This window comes from Chlorocebus sabaeus, chromosome 10, assembly GCF_047675955.1.
Source record: "Chlorocebus sabaeus isolate Y175 chromosome 10, mChlSab1.0.hap1, whole genome shotgun sequence".
Taxonomy (NCBI): Eukaryota; Metazoa; Chordata; class Mammalia; order Primates; family Cercopithecidae; genus Chlorocebus; species Chlorocebus sabaeus.
The window spans coordinates 94,593,493-94,616,718 of NC_132913.1; the positions used below are offsets into that span (position 1 = coordinate 94,593,493).

General features: G+C 40.1%; 1 protein-coding gene across 3 annotated transcripts in view; it reads right to left on the minus strand.

The window, feature by feature from the left end:
- Positions 1–23,226, minus strand: part of KLF7 (KLF transcription factor 7) — a 91,043-nt gene that overhangs the window by 30,497 nt on the left and 37,320 nt on the right. For 2 of the 3 annotated variants that reach the window (XM_073019984.1, XM_007966018.3), the window contains one exon: positions 18,106–18,736. In XM_073019984.1, the coding sequence (XP_072876085.1) occupies positions 18,106–18,736 (631 nt within the window). The remainder of the gene's footprint in view (positions 1–18,105; positions 18,737–23,226) is intronic. The other variant, XM_007966021.3, reaches the window with a different exon arrangement.

Below are 23,226 nucleotides of genomic sequence, written 5' to 3' on the forward strand. Positions count from 1 at the left end.
CACAGAAGCAAAAGACCCCACCCTTCTTCCATCACAGTCCATCCTATTTGCTGTTCCAGAAAGCCCTGCAGAAGGGGAGAACGCGGATGGTTCCATGTTGGCCTGTTTCCTCCAGTTCATTAGCAGGCATGACGTCCTCTCAGCCCTCTGCTACATTCTCTCCCACACCTCATCAAGAAGCTGATCAAAGAGGAGTATCAGTTTGTGTGCTCTGCAGGGACTGAGAGAACAGGCAGTGGCCAGACTGTGAAAGGACTTAAACAGACCTGCATGAACCAGTCTCTTAGACCCTAGGACAGGTGGCTCCTGAATACCCAAAATGTGAGCAATCTGAACTGATTCATGCTCTAAGTGTAAAATATGCACCAGATTTTGAAGGCTTTCCAATAGAAGAGATAAAGAAATGTAAAATCGTTCATTAATAATTATTTATCAATTATTTACATGTTGAAATAATGTTTTGGATATATTGAGCTAAAAATAAAATACAGTATTAGAACTAATTAGTATGATTAATTACTTTTTAAATGTGTCTGCTAGAAAATATAAAATTATATATGTGGCTCACGTTACATTTCTATTGGGAAAGCGGTCTTAGAGATCATGTTTAAGAATTTGTTCTTTAAGAACAATGGCAGCCATTGTGAGCTTTTAAACGGAGGCATAACATGATCAGAATTGAACTTTAAAACATTACTCTGGCTACAAAATGGAGAATGGGCTGCCAAAGGCAATGAGCCAGTGTGGGGAGGGTTCTACAACTTCTAGGAGGTTCTACAATTGCCCAGGAGAAAGAAGATAGTGCCTGAAACACAAATGACTCTGCTTATAGCAGCAGAGATGGAGAAAAGCAAACAAATGTAAAACATACTTAGAAAGCAGTACCCATGAGATGAAAAAAAAAATTGATTGAAAGGACACATATCAGGGATGCCTCCCGGGGTTTTGCTATGAGCTGAGTGGACAGGCCATTCAGCATTCATCGTCTGGATTTATGCATCTATGAAAAAAAAATGGTCTATCAAGTATCCTAGGATCACAACAGCCTGTCTCCATGAAGATCCCCTGCAAGAAGCATGAATCATGCATGCTCTGGGGACTCTGGAACTCATGCATGCTGTTCCAAAGTGCTTTCCTTCTGAAGAGCTCCCAGAAGAAGTGCCTCAAGATTTTGCCAAGTCAAGAACACTTTGGAAAGCTGTTGGAAATGATAGTAATGGATGCTAAGACTGGGAAATAGGCTGAAAGCACAGAGAGTGGGATGGACTGGGGTGGAAGAAGAGTGGGGTCTGCTCCACTGTCCCTTTCTTGGCCTGTTCTCTAGGAAATGCCAGCATAATGCTGTAGGGAACAGGCTTTGGAGTCAGACCCAGACTCAGAAGCCAGCTTGGTCACTTATGAGCTGGGCGTGTCTACTGTTGGGATCTTCTAGGCTTTCGCGTTCTTATGCCTAAGATGGGAAAATCATGAAACGGCTGTTATCATTCAGGTTTTCTCCTCCACTCCAGCCAAGTCAATACCTGCCCCCTAGGAAGGGATATTAGGTGTAAACAAAACTTCAGGGCATCTCACCTCTCACAAGTGAAAGCATGACAAATCTCAAGAAAGGCTAGGCAGGTTGTTTTAGTATTAACTGCACAGAGAACCAAACAGCACCCCACAGCTGCTGTGGCATCAGAGGCCTGCTCCTTCCAGGGCAAGCATTATCATGAATAATTAAAGCCAAGCTCTGCTTATCAAAATAAATGAACAAAGGATGCCTCTGACACAGCAGTACCCCCCATCTTTTTTGTTTTAGGAGACCACTTTTTCTCAGCTACTGCTCCTACCAATCTGATCATCTTCAGCGGCATCCCTATCAATTTGGGTAAATTAGCAAGCTTCTCCTCCATATGGAGCTGTGACCGCAAATCACAAATATGAGTGTGTGTAAAATTATATAGCATAGGCCCAATGTAATCATAAACACATTTATATTTTATAACTGCTGTTTTCTCCACCTTCAAGCCGCATCATTGCCTGGGCCCCAGAGGTTCCCAAGCACTCCCCACCAGCTCCTGTGTGCAGCCGTCTTGCTTTGTGTGCAATTTCCTTCCCCCTTGTCACAGACCGCTATCTGCCAAATGCCAGCCGGCTCTTCTTTGTGCTGTGGTGGGCAAGGAACCATACCAGCTCACAGTTCTCTCTGCAGCAGAACACAGACACAAATGAGCAGGTGACCTCTCAAACCGTGTCAAAACGGGCCCTTGACCCAGAGACCTCAAAACTTCAGTGGGTTCGCTGTCTAAGTCACCCAACTAAAAAGACACAATGTGATTGTGTTTACACAAAGATTTAACGCCTCAATAGAGCAAAAGCTGTTCAGTTAATTTTAATTATTGCTTTACTCTTCTCACAACAGATTTTTTAGAAAATGCCTAACGGTAATTGATCCCACAAGCTTTGTACCTATGGTCCTTGTAGTTCATACAATGACACGAGTGGGAAGGATGTATGAAAAGTTGTCCCTGGCTGCAAAGGATACTTTCTGGCTTTGCTCATTAACTATTCCTTTTGGATAAGATGCACACCAGGAAAACCATACACACACACACACACACAAAACTTTAAGATCTAACTGTGATGGGGGGAAGATACATAGGTGGGCTTGAAAGTATTCTAAATACTTAGTAGCCAATTATCAGCAAGGAAAAGGCTATTATCAAATTGGGTTGGGCGCCCCGCCAATTCTAACGATTTATTAAGGTTATTTCCATGGCAGGTAGAATGAAATAAAAAGGGGAAGTTTGAAAATACAAAGATGTAGGGGAACACAGGATCACACACAAAAATATCTACAGACAAACAATCCTCAAAAGAGTGGAGCCCTCAGGGGTAATGTGTGTTATTCCTTCAGCCTTCCAGGAATTTGTCTTTTGGTGTTAATACCTTTTCTTTCCTCAGATCTCTGGAAGATAATATAAGTGCCCTTCACTCTGAGGTTCCTGTAGATCCTTTTGGCAGAACGCTAGAAAGCAGCTATTCTTCTTCACTGTGTGCTTTTCTGAATTCAGAGGAGAGATTGCTGCACATATCAAGCACAGTCATAACCTGAGCATGGGAACTTTGCCCATGAGTAGACTTACAATTCCTGTATTTACCAAGGGTTTTTATTCTTAAGACTTCTAACCCATCCATAAATATCCTCAAATAATAGGGCAAAAACAAAGATAAAATAAAATTATCCTGAATTCTACACTTATCTTACAAACAAAAACAAATGCACAGAAATCATTTCTTCAACCTCACCTAGCAAAGCTCTGGTGTAACTGAGAGGGGTATACAACTCACATACCAAGATCCACCCATCCATAGCTTCCTTCGAATTCTTTAAGGCATCGCCATTTGGATTTTCCAGCTTAGTGATAAAGAGGATTGCTAAGATGCATTCTTTCAAGGGGTTCAGAGAAAAGTTTCTATTTGCTGTTTCTCATCAAGAATTATCTAAAATATGCAAATGCACTAGTACTGAGATATCACTTCAAGAATCAATACCTTGTGTCTGTTTGCATCTTCAAAGCCAGCTCTCTTTCTTAAAATAGGGGAAAACCAACTAAGATCAAGGATTCTTCAGTTCAACCAAAATAGACAGAATGTAGGAATATACAAGATAATCACTCAGTTTTCTTAGCTATTCTGAATTAGCAGTTATACTGAACAAGCAAAATAACAACAAATATTAAGTCATTTATTTTTCTGAACCATAAACAAAACTGAATTCATTTATACTGTTTTAACTTAGGCACCCAAAAGAAATAACTGATCTCTAAAGGAAAAACAGAGTAGGGCAGGCTCTGCGATGGTTCAGCAGTGAAACCTTTGAAAAATGATTCTTTGAGCCTGGTTCCCTTATTTGTACAATGGGTATAATAAGAAGACTTACCCCATCAGTAAGTGAAGGTAAAATGGAAGGATATATGTGAAACACTTGGCAACTGTAAAGATCAATACAAGTGATATTATTATTGCTTACTTGGGTAATGCACTAACATGGAAGCAGTCATTCCCAGGCTTGGTACCCAATTGCCTTCTTACTCCCAAAGCCAATCTGAGTAGGAATGCCTCAGCCTACCCTTTCTGCTCTGGGAAGCTGACTAAATAACCCACTGCATCTTCAGGTCATCAAGATAATATTACTAATTCCCTATTGGGTCTAAAACTAAGGTCCGATAACAACTGGGATCCAAAACATGGTACTTAGCATGACCCCACGAGGCCAGCTCACTAATGGCAATCTCTTAAAGTGGCAAGGGATAAGCTAATATATGTAAAAGCCACAGCTGTCACGTACTCCCTACAGCCACATTCACATGTATGCGAGGAATAAAGTCAGCAGTATTATCTCCAAACAGCAAGGACAATGCCATACAATTATAATAGCATATTGTCCATTGTATCTGGGGATGACACGTCTGACAATGTTATTTTCTATGCATGTGAATGTAGCTGAAAGAGCCAATGCATAATTCACAGCTCCCGACAAAATGCAGACATAAAGTATGTGTCCATTAGATAAGGCCATTTAAATCCTTCTACCTGAAATAGCACCTTTCTCCCTAAGCACTCAAAAAGCTTCCAGTATGCTCCTCATGGTGCTGGTGTGAACCAGAACAACGAATAGTAGGAAATGCACTGAGGCAGCAAATATCAGCACAATATACAGTTTTCCCAATAAAAGTTTTATTTTCCCACGGAAAACACGTCACTCTTACTTCTTCACTAATAGTTAATCTTCTTTTTGGTAACGAAACAACTGTTACATTTCAGCAAGGCCACTGTACCCAGGTGGAGAATGACAATACCATATGATGGCGTGGCTCTTCAGCGCCTGGTCAGCTAGGCCCACTTCCTGGCAAAGCACCTCCCTCCCACGTACCAGCCTGGCAGCTGATGTGACCAAAACTCTGCCTCAGCAAAATCTCAAATTATTACAGGTCAGAGGCCCTCTGCAAAAGGGCAGGGCATGAGGCTTGTGAAGAGTCACAATCACGAATCTTCAATCTAGAAGGTTAAGCATTTAGTGGAGGTAGAGAGATTTCTTTCTTATCATAAGGCGAAAAGCGGCACATCATCTAAGTCCTGACAGAAATAATAAATAATGCAGTATTTCCATTTAGTCAATATTGTTAAAGATCATAAAAGGGAAGAAGGCAAGACCTGGTGGGTGGGTCATCTTAAAAGGACTAGGAAATGTTTCGCAAGTGGTGCAGAGCAACCTACAGAGAAGAGGACAGCTAAGGTTGCATTAGGCCAGGGTTTCTCAACCTTGGCACTGTTGACCCTTGGGCCCACCTGATCCTTTGCTGCGAAAGTTGTCCTGGGCATTGTAGGATACTTAGCAGTATCCCTGCCCTCCACTTCCCAGATGCCAGTAGCATACCCCCAGCCCCACATATGACCATGAAAAATGTCTCCAGACATTGCTAAATGTTCCCTAAAGGGATAAAATCTCCCCTGGTTGAGAACCACCACATTAGGCAACTAATGATCTCACATTTTGGGAGAGTGGCTGGACCCAAAGATTTGCTGTCACACATAATGGCCTCTTCAGACATTGATAGGATGTCCCAATACACTCCTTGAATCGTTGTGTGACCTTCCCATTCCTGCTATGCCCTTATTAGCCTCAGAAGTTCTTAAAAGTTCAGGGAAGGCCCATCTGTGTGGAATGCTCTGCTGGTGTGCACAGGCCACATAAGGTTTTGAGCACAGGGTGTCCAGCTACAGGCTGAGGGGGGCTAAATCCGGCTCTGCTCCTCAAGCGCAGGGAAACCGCCCCATGCAAAGGGCACCTTTTTCTAATTCGCACGCAAGCACATTATGGCTTAGCAGCAGCCCTGCTGGGCGACTAGCAGCCATCGGATTCGTCCTTTCCAATTCTGTCAACCGGTTTACTTGATGTCAAAGGTAGCAGTTTTGTGTGGCCATGAGAATTAGCAAAGCAGGTTTTCAGGACTGAGGAGAACCAGGCGTTGAAGCAGCTCCATGGAATACCTCCTTTCTTCATTCCCCAAAGCATGCTTGCTTGTATGCCTGCACTCTCACTATTGTTTTAAACACGGAGACATCCAAAGACAAAAGATCTGCTCTCCCAGAAGAGTACAATGAGAGGAAGCTTGGAAGTAGGCACTGATGTCCATGTATCACTAGGACTAACCATGACCACCTTCAGCCTTCAAAGACCCCTGCCTTGGGTTTCCAGGGTCTTGCTAGAGCCACAGTGAGGCTGTATAAGCACATCCAATCGATTGGTGAAGAAGAGGGCTGGGTAAGACAAACTCCCCAGACTTCTTTGAACTTTTCAATCTGTACCCTGCTTAAGTCAAATAGGGACAATCCATAATATCCTTGCAAAGTTGTTGTTCTGACAGTGTGCTGTCAACAAAGATGAAATACTCCAACAAAACCACCCCCCTCCCAAAGTCAGAATATAAAATTTGTCAAGTGACAAAGGGATATTCTGACTTCTGATGGTTTTTCATAAGTAAATGGCTAATTCATTTAATGGGCAAATGCTTTTGAGTGATCAACAACTGGTCCTTTTAATAGAGATAGCAGAAATAATATTACACCCCTTCTGTAAGTTGTTCTTTGATAACAAGATTTTCTTTTGCAATTTGAGCACTACTAAGGGCTAACTGGTCTTCTTTAGATAGGTGTTGACGCTGCGATCTTCTCGCAATCACCTAGCCTAGCTGGAGGTCTTCTGCTATGTTAAGGGTATTTTAAGTAGAAATGATTCCATAAAGCCTGAATTTATCTTATGGTGGAAGGGCTTGTAGCTCAGCCTAGGCCTCCTTCTGCTTCAATAGTGATAGGGTATGGTGGATCTCATTAGTATGGGAAACCACTAACAGCCATTAGTGTCAAATAAGAGTTGCCTTTGCTAACTATTTCTGTGCACAGTCACACAACATGCTCTGAGTTTTCTCAATAAAACAGCTCCTTCCCAGGGGAATAAAGCTGCCTCTTCAAGGGGCCCCAATTTACATATACTTTCTCAACCATTTAAAGTGAAATCTCCTTGGAGCATCACTTCACTTCTAAAGAATCTTCCTTGTCACACTTCCAGTGAGAATTTCAATAATGATGAAATGAAAACTTCTACTTCAACAAGAGATGACAACTATATGTAAAGTAATTACCTTTTTACTTGTTTTTTAAATCACAAAATTGACTTTAGATTTTGCATCACGTTTGTTCATTTGCCATCAGGAAAACAGCTATGGTGCAAAATGTGTTATGGCCATGTAAATGCAATGTCCCACTGAAAAGCACCAGGGCATGTGCTGTGCACATCAAAGGAATAAAACCCATGATAGGAAAGTCAAGTATCTGAAAGCCTCCCTTTACTCCTTCATCATAAAACAGTTGGGAAAATCCCATAATGTGTTTAGTCCATTCTATTTCCTACTTTATACTCTGATATCAAGAAGAATGGCTACAGAATAATTTGGTCCATTTAAGAAATAAGGTGGCACTATCCTTAGGATGTTAAAGATGCTGTCTTGTTATAAAGTATTTTAAATATCTGCACAAATTCTATTACTACTCATATCAAAATATAGGTATGTAATATTTTGCCAGTTTTTTTCCTGAAGAAGACCAAAGCTGTCATTTAAGTGATGTCTTCAAATGTCTTGTTTCCTTTAAACTATATTTATAAGGTATGCTGAGAAAGAAAGACTTCTAGACTTTAATGTGTATCCATAGCTAAAGGATTTAGTTGAGAAGGCAGGATGAGGGGCCGCAGGTGCCAGACATTGTGTAGAATTTGCACTTATGCTCCATTAATTGCCAGCATATCTTCCTCTCCCTTTTCCTCCCCTCCCTCCTGACTAAATCCCTCTGGAAAACAGCAGAGCAGCAGGCCCAGACTGGTACCCAGCAGCAACACCAGGAGCAGAAGTAGCCAATTACCCTCCAGAATACAAAGTGGGGGTGGGGGGAGCAAATGATGCAGTTACCTAGCAACCAGAAAGAGCAGAAACAGCTGTGTAGCAGGCCCAGGCTGGTACCCAGGAAGAAACAGGATAGCCAATTAGCACACTGTATTTAATGCTGATGTGGTTTCCTAGTAACAAGATGTACAAGTCTGTCTGTTGCATTTTCCCCCTCCCTTTCTCACATTTTCCTCAATCATGCACAGTATTACTATTTGCCCTAATTACTGTTTCTCCACTGCTTCCAGCGACCATTATTTTATCCCCAGAGAAATTGGAAGAACTCACGAAAAATCTTCTGTAATGACAGTATTTAGTTTCAAATTCAGTTTAGCTGTAAGCCTTGAGACACTAAACAACAACAAAGAATGAAAAAAACAAAAAGCCAGCAAATTGCCCTCTGCCTAAATTTGTAAGTAGCCTACAACACCTTTTCTAAACACTAATATTTACATGCAAGTGAAACCAAAAAATTTAATATATACCGTCATTTTGTCACACATTGCATTTTCAAATACGGTAAATCCTCTGTGTACTTGAATTTATTCATATTGATTTTCTGACACTCTCTCCTGAACACTAGGAACATAAAACGTCTTATTACCTATATCAAGGAAGGGAGATGTATCTTTTGTTGCTCTTTTTAAAATACCAATACTAGTTTCAACAGGCTCATGACCAATTGAGAATTCAATATGAGGAATCATTATTTCCTTTCTGCAACAGACGTTCAGTACAGGTGAAGGATGTTGTATATCCCATAGTAAGGGGATTCAAAACACCATGTTATAAGTTCATAACCAAGCAACGAATTCCATGAAATGACATTAAATTACATAAACACACAAAATGAAGACAGAAACCTTTTAAACGGGACTACTGCATAGTTATTCTAAAATATTTCCTACCATATCTTGGTGCTCTTTACCCTCGAATATGTACCAAAGTCAAGCTTTGTCTTGGTTCTATTCATTAGGACACAGATAGAATCCCTACATTTTTTAGGGCATCTGCTAGACTCCTAGAACCACTCTCATTTAACACTGGCTTCCATATTAGAACAAACTATAGTCCTTATTACAAAACATCCCTGCTAGGAAAACAACAAGGGCTCCAGAGAAAGATACTAGATACCCTAAGACACCTAACTAGGCAATACTCTACCATGGAGGTCAAGTTCTTTATCAACTAAAGATGGCTTCTGGTTTCCTGCCTGCAACAAAATGATTGATAGCTTTTATCACTTTTAGCTCACCTAGTGAAACAGATAAAATTATCATGGCCCAACAAAGTTGGGATTAAAACATCTTTTTACATTATTTGTCTGAAAACAGTATGTACCACTTTACTGAATTCCATAAATGTTATAGTAATGGAAATGGGATACATTTTAAAAGCAGAAACAACAAAAGAAGCCTCAGCATATGTTTTATAATACCAGATGAGTAGTTTAGAATATAAAAGTTTAGAATATAAAAAAATTTTAACCTGTAAATGTATTTTATTTTGCAAACAAAATAAAAGAGGCCTTACATGAATGCAGATAACTTTTGAAGGGAAGAAAAAAAAGATGTGAGGTGCAAAAAGAAGGGGGTATGCCACGGAAGCTTGGTTTAGGACAAAGCTGGACTGAGGCTTCATAAGGAACCAGCAATGGGGCATTCTGATCTTTCCTCCCCTACAAGATTATGGGGTCCAATCCTGGGTTAGTCCCCAGCTCACCTAGCTCCATAAACATACATGTTGAAGGAGAAAGTAGTGTAAATTGAAATATGGAACAAAGCGTGCTAAGCTTATTCTCATTGCAGACATTCTCAAATAACTGAAGTGCTTTCACCTCCATTATATAACCAACCATTGGTGACTGAACATGGAGACACTGCAGGAATGAGGAGTAACTCCACCAGTGGTTGGCTGAATAACTAGCACACTAAAAAGTCACCAACTTCTAATTATTTTAAGTGATCTTGCCTCGACCAACATTTAGCTTAATAACGTCGTGTCAATACATTAACAAATTGTTGAAAGGAAGCCACTTTTAGAAAATGTAGAAAATCCAGTAGCAGAGGAGAGGTAGATGGGATGCTGCTGGAGTGAAGTGGGGGAATGCCATCCCAGTTCCCAGCACTCCCCCATCATGTCTCCCTACCTGTTTACAGACTGCTGAAATTCTATGAAGTTTCCCCTAGTTGAAGGTTAAAAAACTAATAATAGAAGATTAAAGTGTTACACACTGGTGGATGGATGTATAATCCACCGACCACAACAGTCTACAGTGTATTGCTACCAGTTCCTTTTTGCTGTGAAGGACAGAGGAAGGCTGCAAGACAGAAAGTGGCAGAGTACAGGAAGGGATCAGATATTAGGTTATTAGGTGGGGAATGCAGAAGAAAAAGACCTGTATTTCAGAAAACAAGTTTGGCCAGGGTCATCCAATTTGCCTCCATCAGGGTGAAGACAAATAGAAACTGCCTGCCTGGAAAGGGTTAGGCGTTCTCCATTCGGTACCAGAGTAGCAGAGCTTAGTGTCACATGACACATTCTGCCCCTGGTGGACCAGATTCCCAAACAGCTGCATTTACTCATCAGGACTAATTTCCTTACATGAAAAGTTTGTTTCCTGATGATCCGTTATCAAGATTTCAACTGTAATTTCTACTACATTCAAGCTGAATATTTTTCAAAGACAGGTCATTTTAAAATTATTTTTCATCTGTCTTTATATTTTAACTTTTTTAAAAAGATGATCATTCAAAACAAACTTGTTTAAAAAGATTAATACATGAGTTTCTTAAACTCTGTTTTTTTTTTTCTAATTCAAACACAATCACTACATTTTTGTTTCAACTTCAGGAAACACAGAAAATTCCTGCCTACCATCAATTCTTATAACGTCATCTTAGCCTTCACTCTTTACAAAGCTCCACAGAACTTTCCTATATTAGATGTCCAGGATAACCATGATCATGACGGTAATTAACACTCATATTATAATAGAAACAGCCTCTGTACATTATCGATTTATTAAAAGGAACAGTTTTTCTAAAAGTTCACACTTGGCCTTCTCAATGTCATTTTTTCATTTGCACAGACTTCTCATGACCCCTTTTTTCTTCTCTATCAAACAGAACTGGCCCACCCTTGAAACCTTAGAATTTATAAAATTCTATTACTTTCACTGCCTTTTCTGAAATGAGATTCCTCTTTTCTCTTCTCCTTCCTCCCAGTTCCCCCACATCCCCCACCCAGGCTATATTCTCTTTTGAGATCAGGTTCCAAATATAATGATTTTACGAAACCATATTTCAGGCTTTTGTGTCGAAAAGCAAGGTCCTGGGCAATAAGAGAGGGACTAGTGTATGTATAGTGGGTGTTCAAAAATATTGTTTATGATGAAATACTCATTAATTTCATGTTTTTCTTTCTCCGCCATTCTTATTTTAACATACTTATTTGCTTTGTGACTATCAATTATCCATTAAAAGGACATCTGGAATAGGCGTCCCACAAAGCCTATATTTATTATCATAGTATAATGATAAAATAAATGTGCTTGCTGTGTATATGCTGAGTTTAAGCTATGCTTCCTAATATACATTTACATTAATTTATCTTCATAAATGTTAGGAGTTATCACACTGCTAAATTATCATACGGTAAAGTTTTAAGATTTTACTGAATCAGAAAATTCTCTCAGTGATTGTTTTTCACCACCTCACTTCATATCCTTTCTTTTCAAACTTCTCTTAAGCTCTTGAACATGCTAAATCCAAATTATCAAACCCTCCTATTCAGCTCTCTCCACCTTGTGAACTGAACATTTAACCCTTATTCTCGTTTCCATCCCATAATCGGGGTTTAATGAGTTTCTGCCTCAACACATGGATAAACTTCATTAGCAGCCATGTGTCTCGGCATATTAAAGGCCCTTTAATGTCTTAAAATTGCCCCATTTCAGTTGCTATTGTATAAATTCAAAGAATTCTTATCTATGGCACTAGGAGGTTGAAAGTGGTCGATGAACCCCCTACAGTTCCACACTGAGGTATTTAATTTTATCCTGCTGCTATGCCTGACCTTGAATTAGGGCTTCTATTTATATAAATTACTATATTATCACATTGGCATCATTTAAAAAGATGAACAGCATCAATAAACACTCTGTACAGAAGGAGAAAAGCGACTTGTTATCTCCACATCTTCCATGCTGCCTCTGACTGCCGATGCAAGACCCTGCTTCCATTTACTGCCCCATCACCGCCCTTTAGCACTCCTTCCCGAAGGGACCACCCTGGTCTCCTTTGCTGGTCACTCCACGGTACAGTGCCTGACATCTATGGGCACTTAATACCTGTTCGCAGAAAGACTGAGGAACACAAACAGTAAATAAGAGGCAAAACAATCTACTGAGAAGGATGTACGCCTATAGGTCAGGAGACATGGGTCCAGTTTGATTTCTAACAACAGGGAGTTGCATAGCCTGAACTAAGTTACTTTTTTTTTGGGGGGGCCCTCAGTTTCTCCCACGTTGTGATAATACTGACCTTTCTTATTTCATGGGGACAGAGTATTAACATTTGTCATTTTAATGCATGAACTGAGACTGGCATGTCTCTCTTTAATACTAACGTTAAAAAAAAATGAAAATAGTAACGACCATGAAATAGTAGCTTTATCAGTAACAATAATAGGCCTGGAAATGGAAGACCATTTCTTTGTAATTTCCTTGTACTGCTTCTCAGTCACCTGACGAGGTACTATGTTTAAGGACCCTCCTAATATCCACCTATTTAGAGAGGATATTTAGTTTTCATTCTCCATTTGTATTTAAACTATATGTTTTTAATTTCCTCTCAATAACGGGTTACTTTTTAAAAATTCATTTGACTTGTTTCCCCTTCATTAGTAAGCACAGAAGTTAAGAGCACTCTGACTGGAGCAATACTTTTTGGTGCAAATCCTTGCCTGACCATCTATGATGAGCTGTGTGACACTGGGAAAATTACTTGACTTCTCTGGGTCTCACTTTCCTCATCTATAAAATAAGATGGTACCTATGTCATTGGGTTAGTGTGAGGATTAAAAGGGTTAATATTTGTAAAACATTTAGAACAATGTCTAGGACATAGCAAGTGCTTTGTATGTATTTGTTGAATAAGTAAAATAAATTGTATTTCAAACTTTAAAGGCCTTTCATTACATGTAGGACACAACACTTCTGTTTGCCTTTTGAATGCTACACTGGTCTTTTTGTTTGTAGTATTTTTAGTCACCTTTTCATCTGAAAATAAACTAGTTCCCTAAATTCTGATTAAACTTAGAGATTGTGCCACCTTCTGATTCAGTAAGATGGGCCCCAAAGCAAATGTAAAATGCTAAGCAAATTGCACATTTGTATTACTTTTCCACCTGAAAAGCATCCTGTTACACCGTTCAGTACAAAATCTAGAGAATGCTTATCACCACCCATGGTTTAGGTGACAGCAACTTCAGTCTAGAGAGAGAGTCCTCCAAGCAGCACGTAAAGAGAACACGGCTTCTTCACATCTCCCTTCACTGCGACCAAGAATCAAAGATCGAATGGCCGTTGTCCTGACTTTTCCAATATGACTCACGCATAGTAACATAAATGTGGACGTGCCTTTATATGCATTTTCAAATTTGAAAAGTCTGTTCACTTAGCACAAAGCACCATTTCAATAAAAGTTTTTTATCTCTTCTCAGAAGTAATTAAGAAGAAATGTAGAAAATACTTCTTTCCTTTTTTACATAGAAACTATTAAGATTTTTTAAAATCTGATTTTTGCTGAGAATGAGCATGAATTTTTTTTTTTTAACATTGGAAGTGAAAGTTACCTTTCATCAAAGTATTAAGGATTATTTAGCTGACTCAAGAAGATGAATACAACTATGATCATAATGGTAGAATTTGTGAGAAAGAAAAATATATGAAGACCAGAAAACAGAGTAGGAGAGAAAGGTCTGCAATGGCTTGGCTGCTAAGAACATTTTTACACTCATGCCAACACTAAGTGCTCTTCCCAATGAATAAACCATATGTCCATTTAAAAAATATTTTTATTGTTTTTGAGATAGGGTCTCCTTCTGTCACCCAGGCTGGAGTGCAGTGGTGCAATCTCAGTTCACTGCAACCTCTGCCTCCTGGGGTCAATTCTCCTGCCTCAGTCTCCTGAGTAGCTGGGACTACAGGTGCTGCCACCATGCCCAACTAATTTTTGTATTTTTAGTAGAGACGGGTGTTGGTCAGGCTGGTCTCGAACTCCTGACCTCAGGTGATCCACTTGCCTCAGCCTCCCAAAGTGCTAGGATTATAGGCGTGAGCCACAGCGCTCAGCCCTTATGTCCATTTTTATATGCTTCCTTTCACTAAATCCTGCTACTTCATAATGTTCCCTTTGTCCCAGTCCTCGCCTCGTCATCCTGCACCTCCAGCTCAGTACCCCCATCTCTAACTTTACTTCCTTGGGCAACCCGTGTTTGTGCCCTAGCTACCAATGTGAACATCTACTACCTTAAAAAATAATAAATAAAAAATCACCTCATTGCCTAATATCCTCCAGGGCAAAAATTTTGAAGGATTCAGCATCCTCAAAAAACAGCCACAGAAGGAAAAAAATGCATATCTTTTTCAGCTCAGTAAATTCTATCTATATAAAGATTAAATGAATAACACCTTAAAAATTATTCAATGCAAGCAAATCCATGTTACCAACATGTATTGTCTTTCTTTGTGCATATAAGAGGAAGACATACACATTTTATTTTACTTCATTTCTTCACTGTTTCTCCTTTGCAATGTATTACCACACAGAAGAGATATAGCATGTATCTGCAACTGTAGAGAATAAAATGCAAATATTTCTCTTCTTTCTCTGGGATGGTATTCTTATCTCCCTTTCTTTCCTGTATCAAAACACCTCCCCAATTGCAAGATAAGAAATATTTTGACTGAATTAAAGTGAGTCCTGTGTTAAAATAGCTTGCCTGAATCCACCCAGAGCCCATTTTTTAAAAATCTTCATTTCCACATTTGGTCAGCAGCTCTCCCAACTCTAGGCCTTATATCAGCAGCCTCTTTTCAACCTGAATTCCCATCTCCATATACCTTTGCCCTTGAGCTTTTACCAGTCCATTTCCTTTACATGTTTGCACTTAATTTGATTCCATCCTTCATGATTTTTTCATTATTCTTAGTTCATCTACACCACATAAATTATCACCTTTGTTTTCAGTTCCCCATGTGCTCCAATTCACACCAATTCCAAATAAATACTTCTGATTCTCATCTATTTAATCCAAATTAATTCATATTCTCCCCACCCTCCATCCCTGTCTCTACCTCCCCTTTTATCTGTTTCTCTTTCTTGTAGCACCTACTTTCCTTTCTGTGCATGTCTCTGAGGAAGGTTTTACAGGCAAAATGCTTCCGCGGATGCCACGCAACTGCTTACTATGTTGTGGGAAGAAAGGCATGATCTTTCCACCTTACTGCCAACTTCCATGGGCTAATGCTTGCATGTCCGGTTTATCCTCCGTAACTTGTGTCCACAGTGTCATCACCCCACATCCCATTGATCAACCACTGGCAGCGAGAGGGAAAAAGCTTCTTGCTGTTTTACAGTATTTAACTCTGGCTAACTGGCTTATTTCTGGCTTACAAAGCTGTTTTTTCACTCAGTCATCACTAATACCAACAACAATAGTAATAGCTATAATCAACCCCACTATTATCTGTAATGAGTTCTTACTATCTATCAGGTATTTTGTTTTTTTACAAGTATTTTACAGATATCTGCTCATTTAATATTCAAAACAATCTAGGAGGTAGACACAATTGTCTCTATTTTAGAAATGAGGAAACTGAGGTCATAAATCTAGGAAGCGATAGGGCGAGGACATTAACCCAAGTTCACCTGATCACAAAGCTCAGCTCTTAACTGCTCTGCAATACTGCTTTTCTAATAATGCTGGTGCCTCCCTGAGTGAATTCCCTATAGGAGTCTTTCCACTTTAGTCCAACATAAGGAAAGTAGTTGCAGGTGCCAGGTAACATAATGAGCTCCACCTTGGTAATCACTCTGAGTAGACAATGCTCAAAAAAAACAAAGCACCAAATAATGCATCAACCCTAACAGTCACCCTCCTCACATATCTGTTGGAAAGAGGGAATAAGAAAGAAGAAGAAAATGCTCTGGACTCCCTAAAAACAATCTCTGCTTTCCCAGAGCTGTCCAGCCTCCATGCTAAGCAGGATGTGCCCTTACTGCCAATAATTCAAAAAGTGTCCATAATCATGAACTCCACAGCCCCAAGACAACACAACATTCTTGCCCTTTTCTGCCTTCTCTGGTTTCCTGGAGGGGCCAGGAGATGAGTCATGCACTCCAGCCTGGGAGCACCGCAATGTCTTTCCAATGTCTTGCCATTACTTTACTCATTGACTTTAGAAAGAAAGAAATATCAATAAAAACTACCTTCAGGACAATATCAAAGAAGCAAAAACTGACAATAGCATGAAGCATTAGCCTTGGTGTATGTGGAGTGGTGAACTGGAACCCAAATTCTGATGAGAAACCATGAGTGGGTCTCCACCTGAGCCACGGGATATAATCATTATGTTAGCAGACTGCCCCATGAACCAAGCAACAGCCACACAGGAAATTAAGTTCAGAATTAGAGCAGTACAGGCCCAAGTACTGGTGTGCAAGGAAGTAATGTCAGTCTTCATTCTCCCATGGGAATAACTCTGAGGTTCAAAACAGTCATTTCTTCTGTCACACATTATGTATTCGAACTTCAGAAAGTTCTTCTCTACTACACAAAAACAGTTCATAGACCTCCAGAACATTAGAATTGAAAGGGGCCTTAAGAGTCAGATTGTTCAACAGATGTGGACAAGGAGCTCTGGTGAGGTAAAGGAACAGGTTCAAGGTCACAGAGCTAGATAGTGGCAGAGTTAGAACTAAAGCCCAGGTTGTTCTGATTTTCCAGCCAACAATCTCTCCCCTGCACACTTCTTTGGTGGCACAGCCCAGAAGGCCCCCCAGAGCACCAAACACTTTTCCTAGCTTATATGCCATCACTGATTTCTCTCCAAGAAATCACTTACACCTTTGGGGATTTTCCCTATTCAGCTCACAGTGTGCAAACAGTATGCAAAAACCACACAGGTAGCACACTGATGGAGAGTCACTTAAAAACCACCAATCACAGTAACTGCTACTAGCATCCTCGTAGCTCAGGAAGAGACACCACCCCTAAGCTCCAATCTCAAAGCAGAGAACAAAGACCAGTTCCAAGAAAAATAGGAGTCTCACTCTTTTCTGTGTAAACCCCACTTTTCCAAATTATCCCATTGCTCAAAAGATCAATATGATTGGAACTTAGGGGTGGTGTCTCGTCCTGGGCTACTAGGATGCCCTGAGTAAAATACACAATCCCCCTCCCTCCCCCACCCGCTCTTACCACACACATAGCAATGTAATCACTTTAGCAACTTCTCAGTAACAAGCTCATTAAAAAGCAATTCTGCCATCTCTCCATAAAGCACGCGCCAGAGAACAATGCAAAAGAGGAGATGCCAATTAATTATAGAATGATCACATCTAATGAACTCTGAAACCCTCCTGCTGTTGGTGACTTTGATGAAAAATCAGGATGCTGGGAAAAGAGTGAATAGGGACACCCTGGCTACCTTGTTTAACTGTGAATGCTTTCAAATGCATCCTCAGACCCTAGTGTTGATCAAAACTGTGGAGCTACACTCGCAAAACAATGCAAAATGTCAGGAAAGCGACAAGTGTCTGTGTCACAAACAGCTACGAGTCACTGCCAGGGCCCCCTTCAGCCATCCTCAGAACTGTGTGATTCTATGCTGTGGTTGGCACTGTAGTGACAAACCCATGTCCTGTGCTTGGGATATCTTGAGATCTTAAGGTAACAAGTGAGTCATTCTTTGTCCCTACCTGGGCCCTCCCGCCTGTCTATCACCTCCTCATCAGCAGGGATGCCACTCCTCAGAACAAAGAGGAGCCCTCCCACATGAGGAGGCTACAGGAGGGGAAAGGAGAAGAAACCACGTGCGGCCAACTTGTACCACTACCTGTGTGAGTCCTCTGGTGGGCCTTTAAGTGGGAGCTTTTTGTATAAACTTTCCGGCACCCGTTAAACTGACAGCGGTGAACCCTCTTCTTGTTTTCGGGACATGCTTCAGCCCCTAGCCCTCCTTGGTCACTGTCGCTCTGTCCACTCTTAACGGCCCCGGCAGCCGTCACGGCTGCTGCAGCTGTTGCGACCCCTCCCACCTTTACGGAGCTGAGAGCAGCCTTCTTGGCCACCAGTTTCAACGTCACCGTGCCGTCCACGGCAGAGAGAGTTTGTGAGGTTTTGACCAGATGGCGGCTGAGCTCAGGGGACGATGGGGGCGTTAATGAGGTCACTGCGTTGAGCTGGGCCTGGTTGACGGCTGTGTAGCTGTCTAGAGAAGAGCTGGCCGGCTGGAGGCTGAGGCAGGTCTCAGATAGCAACTTGTCCCGAGAAAGCAAGATGTCCACTGCTGAGCTCTTCTCACAGATGGCCGCTTCCACAGGGAGCAGCAGGGGGTCTAAGCGACGGAAGCTTTCCTCAATGCACGGGGGAGGGGAAGCGTGGAGGAAACAGTCCAAGTCCTCACCAAAGGTCTCTGAGATCCTCCTGGGCTCCGTCTGCAGGTAGCGTTCCAATTCAAGGCATGTCTGTGAGAGGAAGAACGAGGGAGAGAAACAACCATCAGAGGCACAGAACACCATGAGGCCACACGTTGACAGGCAGAGGGGAAGGTGCAGAGAGATTGGTTTCATGGCTTGTATCAGAAACACTTTAGTAGAAGGTCTGACCTTGTTATTTATTCTCTGAATACCTCTGAAGGGTTCATAAGGGTCACATCACATGATTTAAATTACTGTAGCTGAAGCAGAACAAGAGCCTCAGAAGGACTATCTCATACCTTCGAGATTCCAGAGAACATCAAATGATGATCTCTTGCCCCTCAATCCAATTCAGAAGGTAAGACGCTCCAATTGCCCCTCTAGAAATTCTCATGCAAGCAAGAAGCAAATAGAAACAGATAAGGTTTTTATACTAAGATAAGACTTCCCAGAGTCCAACTTTATTATCCAAAATAGACTTGAGCACATCGCACAAGTAAGTCAGTTTTCCCACTTGCCCTGAAGAACAAGCCATGTTCACTCAAACTAAGAGGTGACCTCAGTAACAATCAATCAACAGCAAGCCCTGCCTTGGGGATGGATTCCATAACTAGCAGGAAAGAATATTTTTCTAAAGAATGTCTACCATAAAACTTTTGAGGCACAAGACAAAACCCTTGTTGTTTATAGCAAGTCATTTAAAATACAATGCTATATACTTTGTGGCAAGGGGCATAAATCCCATTTCAATGGTTTAGTGTCTCTGACTACATGATAAAAATACATTCAAACATAGCTATTCAGACCACTTAAAGATAGGACCCAATATATTTCAACATAAAATTTTAACCTGGTAAAGAAACAGGGGAGAAGAACCAAAAAGTTTAGTTTCAACAAATCTTCATCCATGGCACTCATAAGTTTTTGTAAGATGGGGGAGTGCTTTTATGGCAAAAGTAGATATTTAAGAAGTTTGTATTCTAATGCCCTCCTCACTCAAAAATCCTAAAATTCCAGAATCTTGTATAAAACTACGTTGCTAACTTGCACTATCAGCTCAATTTGCTCTATCTTCTGGATTCAACAAAGAACCACTGATGGCAAATTTAAAATGCGACTAGCTCCAAATTTACTGCCCCCGTAAAGCTCCTATGTTTTCAACCAATGTTCTGATTCTAGGCGTTTATTATATTAAGAATATATTTTAATGATATACCTAGTAGTGTTGTATCTGTCAAGGATTTTATTTTGGTGACATTTCAAAAGACTGGTTTTTAATCACACTTCTGGTAAAACTCTGCATTACTGAATAAGAAAATCAGATTTTTAACTGTGAATCAGCTTTGGGTCTCACTGTTGATTTTCAATGGTAAGAACTAATGAATGGTTTCAATCTATTCATCACTCATGTCACAAGTGTTCATTCAACTACTGTGCTCACAGCAAGGTACAAGGTTTTGTATGTAGTAGAGGGAGAAGATACAGCAGTAGATCCGTATGCTGCAGGTATAGAATGAACAACCACAAGCTAAAAATTACATAAATTCACATAAAAATATGATACCAAAAATAGTATAAAATGTGTTAAGTTCTTAGGGGCTGAGTGGACACCTAATTCTATACTCTATAGTAATGTAGTACTAATCAAGGAAAGCTTAGTGGACAAGTAAGTTTTGATTCTGTTTTGCTTATTGATTAAATAATAGCTCTGACTCAGTAGCTTCCCACTACTCTATGTTCAAAACCAATATGATGACCTTCTCCGGTCTAGAAATATGAATTATCCTCACTTGCTTCTTTTCTGAACTCCACTCCTCAAAAGTTTCCCCTTCTGTATTCCATCTCATTGCTAGAAATTATCACTTACATCTCTCCAATATTGAAGCCCTCAGTCTTGGCTCCATTCAATTCATTTCTGAATTATAAGATTCTACTCCTGAAATCTCCCTTAAATTTCTTCTTCCCTTTCTGAATTATCACCTACCAAGCACAGTGCCTGGCACCTAACAGGTACATAATGTCTGTCAAAGACAAAGCCCACTTTATACTATTACTTTGATCATTCTACCTCTTCTACTCTTCAAAAGCCATCTTTGAAACCCTACCCTGTACCATGCTGAGGGGGAAATCTTAGAAATGACACTAATACATATCTCTGGGAATACAACTGCAAAGGTTCTTGAGCTTTGCCTAAACAGCAGTACCAGATCTTTGAGACACAGATATGTTTTAGGTAAAAATCAGGATGCCTGGGTAACATACCAAGACCCTGTCTCCACAAAAACTAAAAGAAAAGTAGCCAGGCACAGTGGCTTGTGCCTATTGTCCCAGCTACTCAGATGGCTGAAGTGGGAGAATCACTTAAGCCCAGGAGTTCAAGGTTGCAGTGAGCTACGGTCATACCACTGCACTCCAGCCCTTTGGGCAAGACAGCAAGACCCTGTTTCTACAAAAAAAACCCCAAAAACAACAAAAAGAAAAAACTGTTGACTCATGGGGTATCAGATGACCTTGAAGTAGTTCCCTGCCTCCTCTACAATGACTTTTACATACTCAATCATCACTGCCTGTGCATAGAGTTTTTGTATCCATTTCTTTACATACTATCCAGCTCAAAGATGGAAAAGTCACTAAGAAATTGTGACTATTAGAAGGTTCAGATCTCTTCATATTCAGAGTTCTGTGGGGCTGAGATATTCTAAATACATTTACACACTCTTCTGGGAGGATTAAGTAACTTATCCAGTATGCCCTGGTGTGAATTGCAGGAGCACGAGTCATATTTATGATGTAAAGATGGAGAAACACCTGATCGCTAAAATGTGGAAAAATCTGGACCACTTCAGAGTGGCTATAACTTGCAATCCTAATACAGGGCATTCTTATTCCTTCTGAAAGTTGAAGAAGCGTAAGTACCCATCGGGATGTACTGGACAGCCCTGTCAAATCATTATGAAATGACTGCTGTCTTAGGAAATACACTTCTTATATCTGCTGGAGATGAAGTTTAGGTAGAGGGGGAGATTTTGTCAATTGGAAACCAGGGTGAGGTGGTTAAAAACTTTTCTCATCACGAGTAATGGAGATTAAAATGTTAAGGACAAGGAGGATTCTATTATTAGATTATTTCCAAGTCAATGAGAACATTTATTTCCAACATTGTTTGTAAATGATTATGAGAACTCTCATAAGAAATGTCCATGATAGGCCGGGCACAGTGGCTCACGCCTGTAATCCTAACGCTTTAGGAGGTCGAGGCAAATGGATCAATTGAGGTCAGGAGTTTGAAACCAGCCTGGCCAATATAATGAAACCCCATCTCTACTAAATATACAAAAAATTAGCCAGGTGGGGTGGCATGCACCTGTAATCCCAGCTACTTGGGAGACTGAGGCAGAAGAATCACTTGAACCCATGAGATGGAGGTTGCAGTGAGCCAAGATTGCACCACTGTACTCCAGCCTGGGCAACAGAGCAAAATTCTATAACAAAAAAAAAAAAAAAAAAAAAAAAAAAAGGCCCCTGATGTTTAATGGGAATTGAGGTATTAGTATTTCCTCATGGATTTTAATATATACAGACATACATATATAGAGAAATAAATGTGTATATGTATGTGAGAGTATACATATATATATTTCCTAACTACATCCACTGAAAGAGGCTACAGGCAAAGATCAACCCCAGTAGCAATGAGCACACTTAGCCTAGGGATCTTGGTTTCTAAATATCATTATCTAATAAAGGGAACCAGGACTTCCTAGATAAATAGTCGTTTGAAGGGCTGGAACAATGAAAATAAAAGTTGAACCTAGAATATCACTGTGGTACCAAAATATGAGGACGTGCTCATAAAGTGATGAAGTCATGTCAGAAAGACTCAGAAGCCAACTTAAAGGAGTTCTCAATGGCCAAATGAAAAATATTAGGTTATAATTCATAAAATAAATATCCCTGAATCCATACTGATATAAATAAATAACTGAAAATAAATAAATAAATAAATAAATGAATAAATTAAAAGATGGAAGGAAAGGGTCAGTTCCTCATTACAGTAAAATTATGATTCAAAAACAAAGAAGGAATGATGGAAATAGAAAATCACCATTAGGCAAACAGCAAAGTAATAATGATTACAAGTAAGAATTACCAATGGATGCTAAAACCAGTAGACAGATGTATGATGAGAAACAAGGTATCTGCCTTGTCTCAAAGTATCCACCCAACAAAATATTTATTAATTACAAAGATAAAAATAATAACTTTATAGTGGAGAAACCTGGAAGAAACCACCTTAGCCATATGATCAAAGTTAGCAGCACAAGGAACAAGTAATACTGATCACGTGTACCCGATATGATATGCTGACAAGGGTACAATATTATTCTATGATATTCCTGTCAAAATGGATAACCTCAATCTAATCACAAGAACACAGACAAATTTAAATTGAGGACTATTCTACAAAGGAAATAGCCAGTTATTCTTTAAGTGTTGGGTCACAAAGAACAAAGAAAGACTGAGAAGCTGTCACAGAC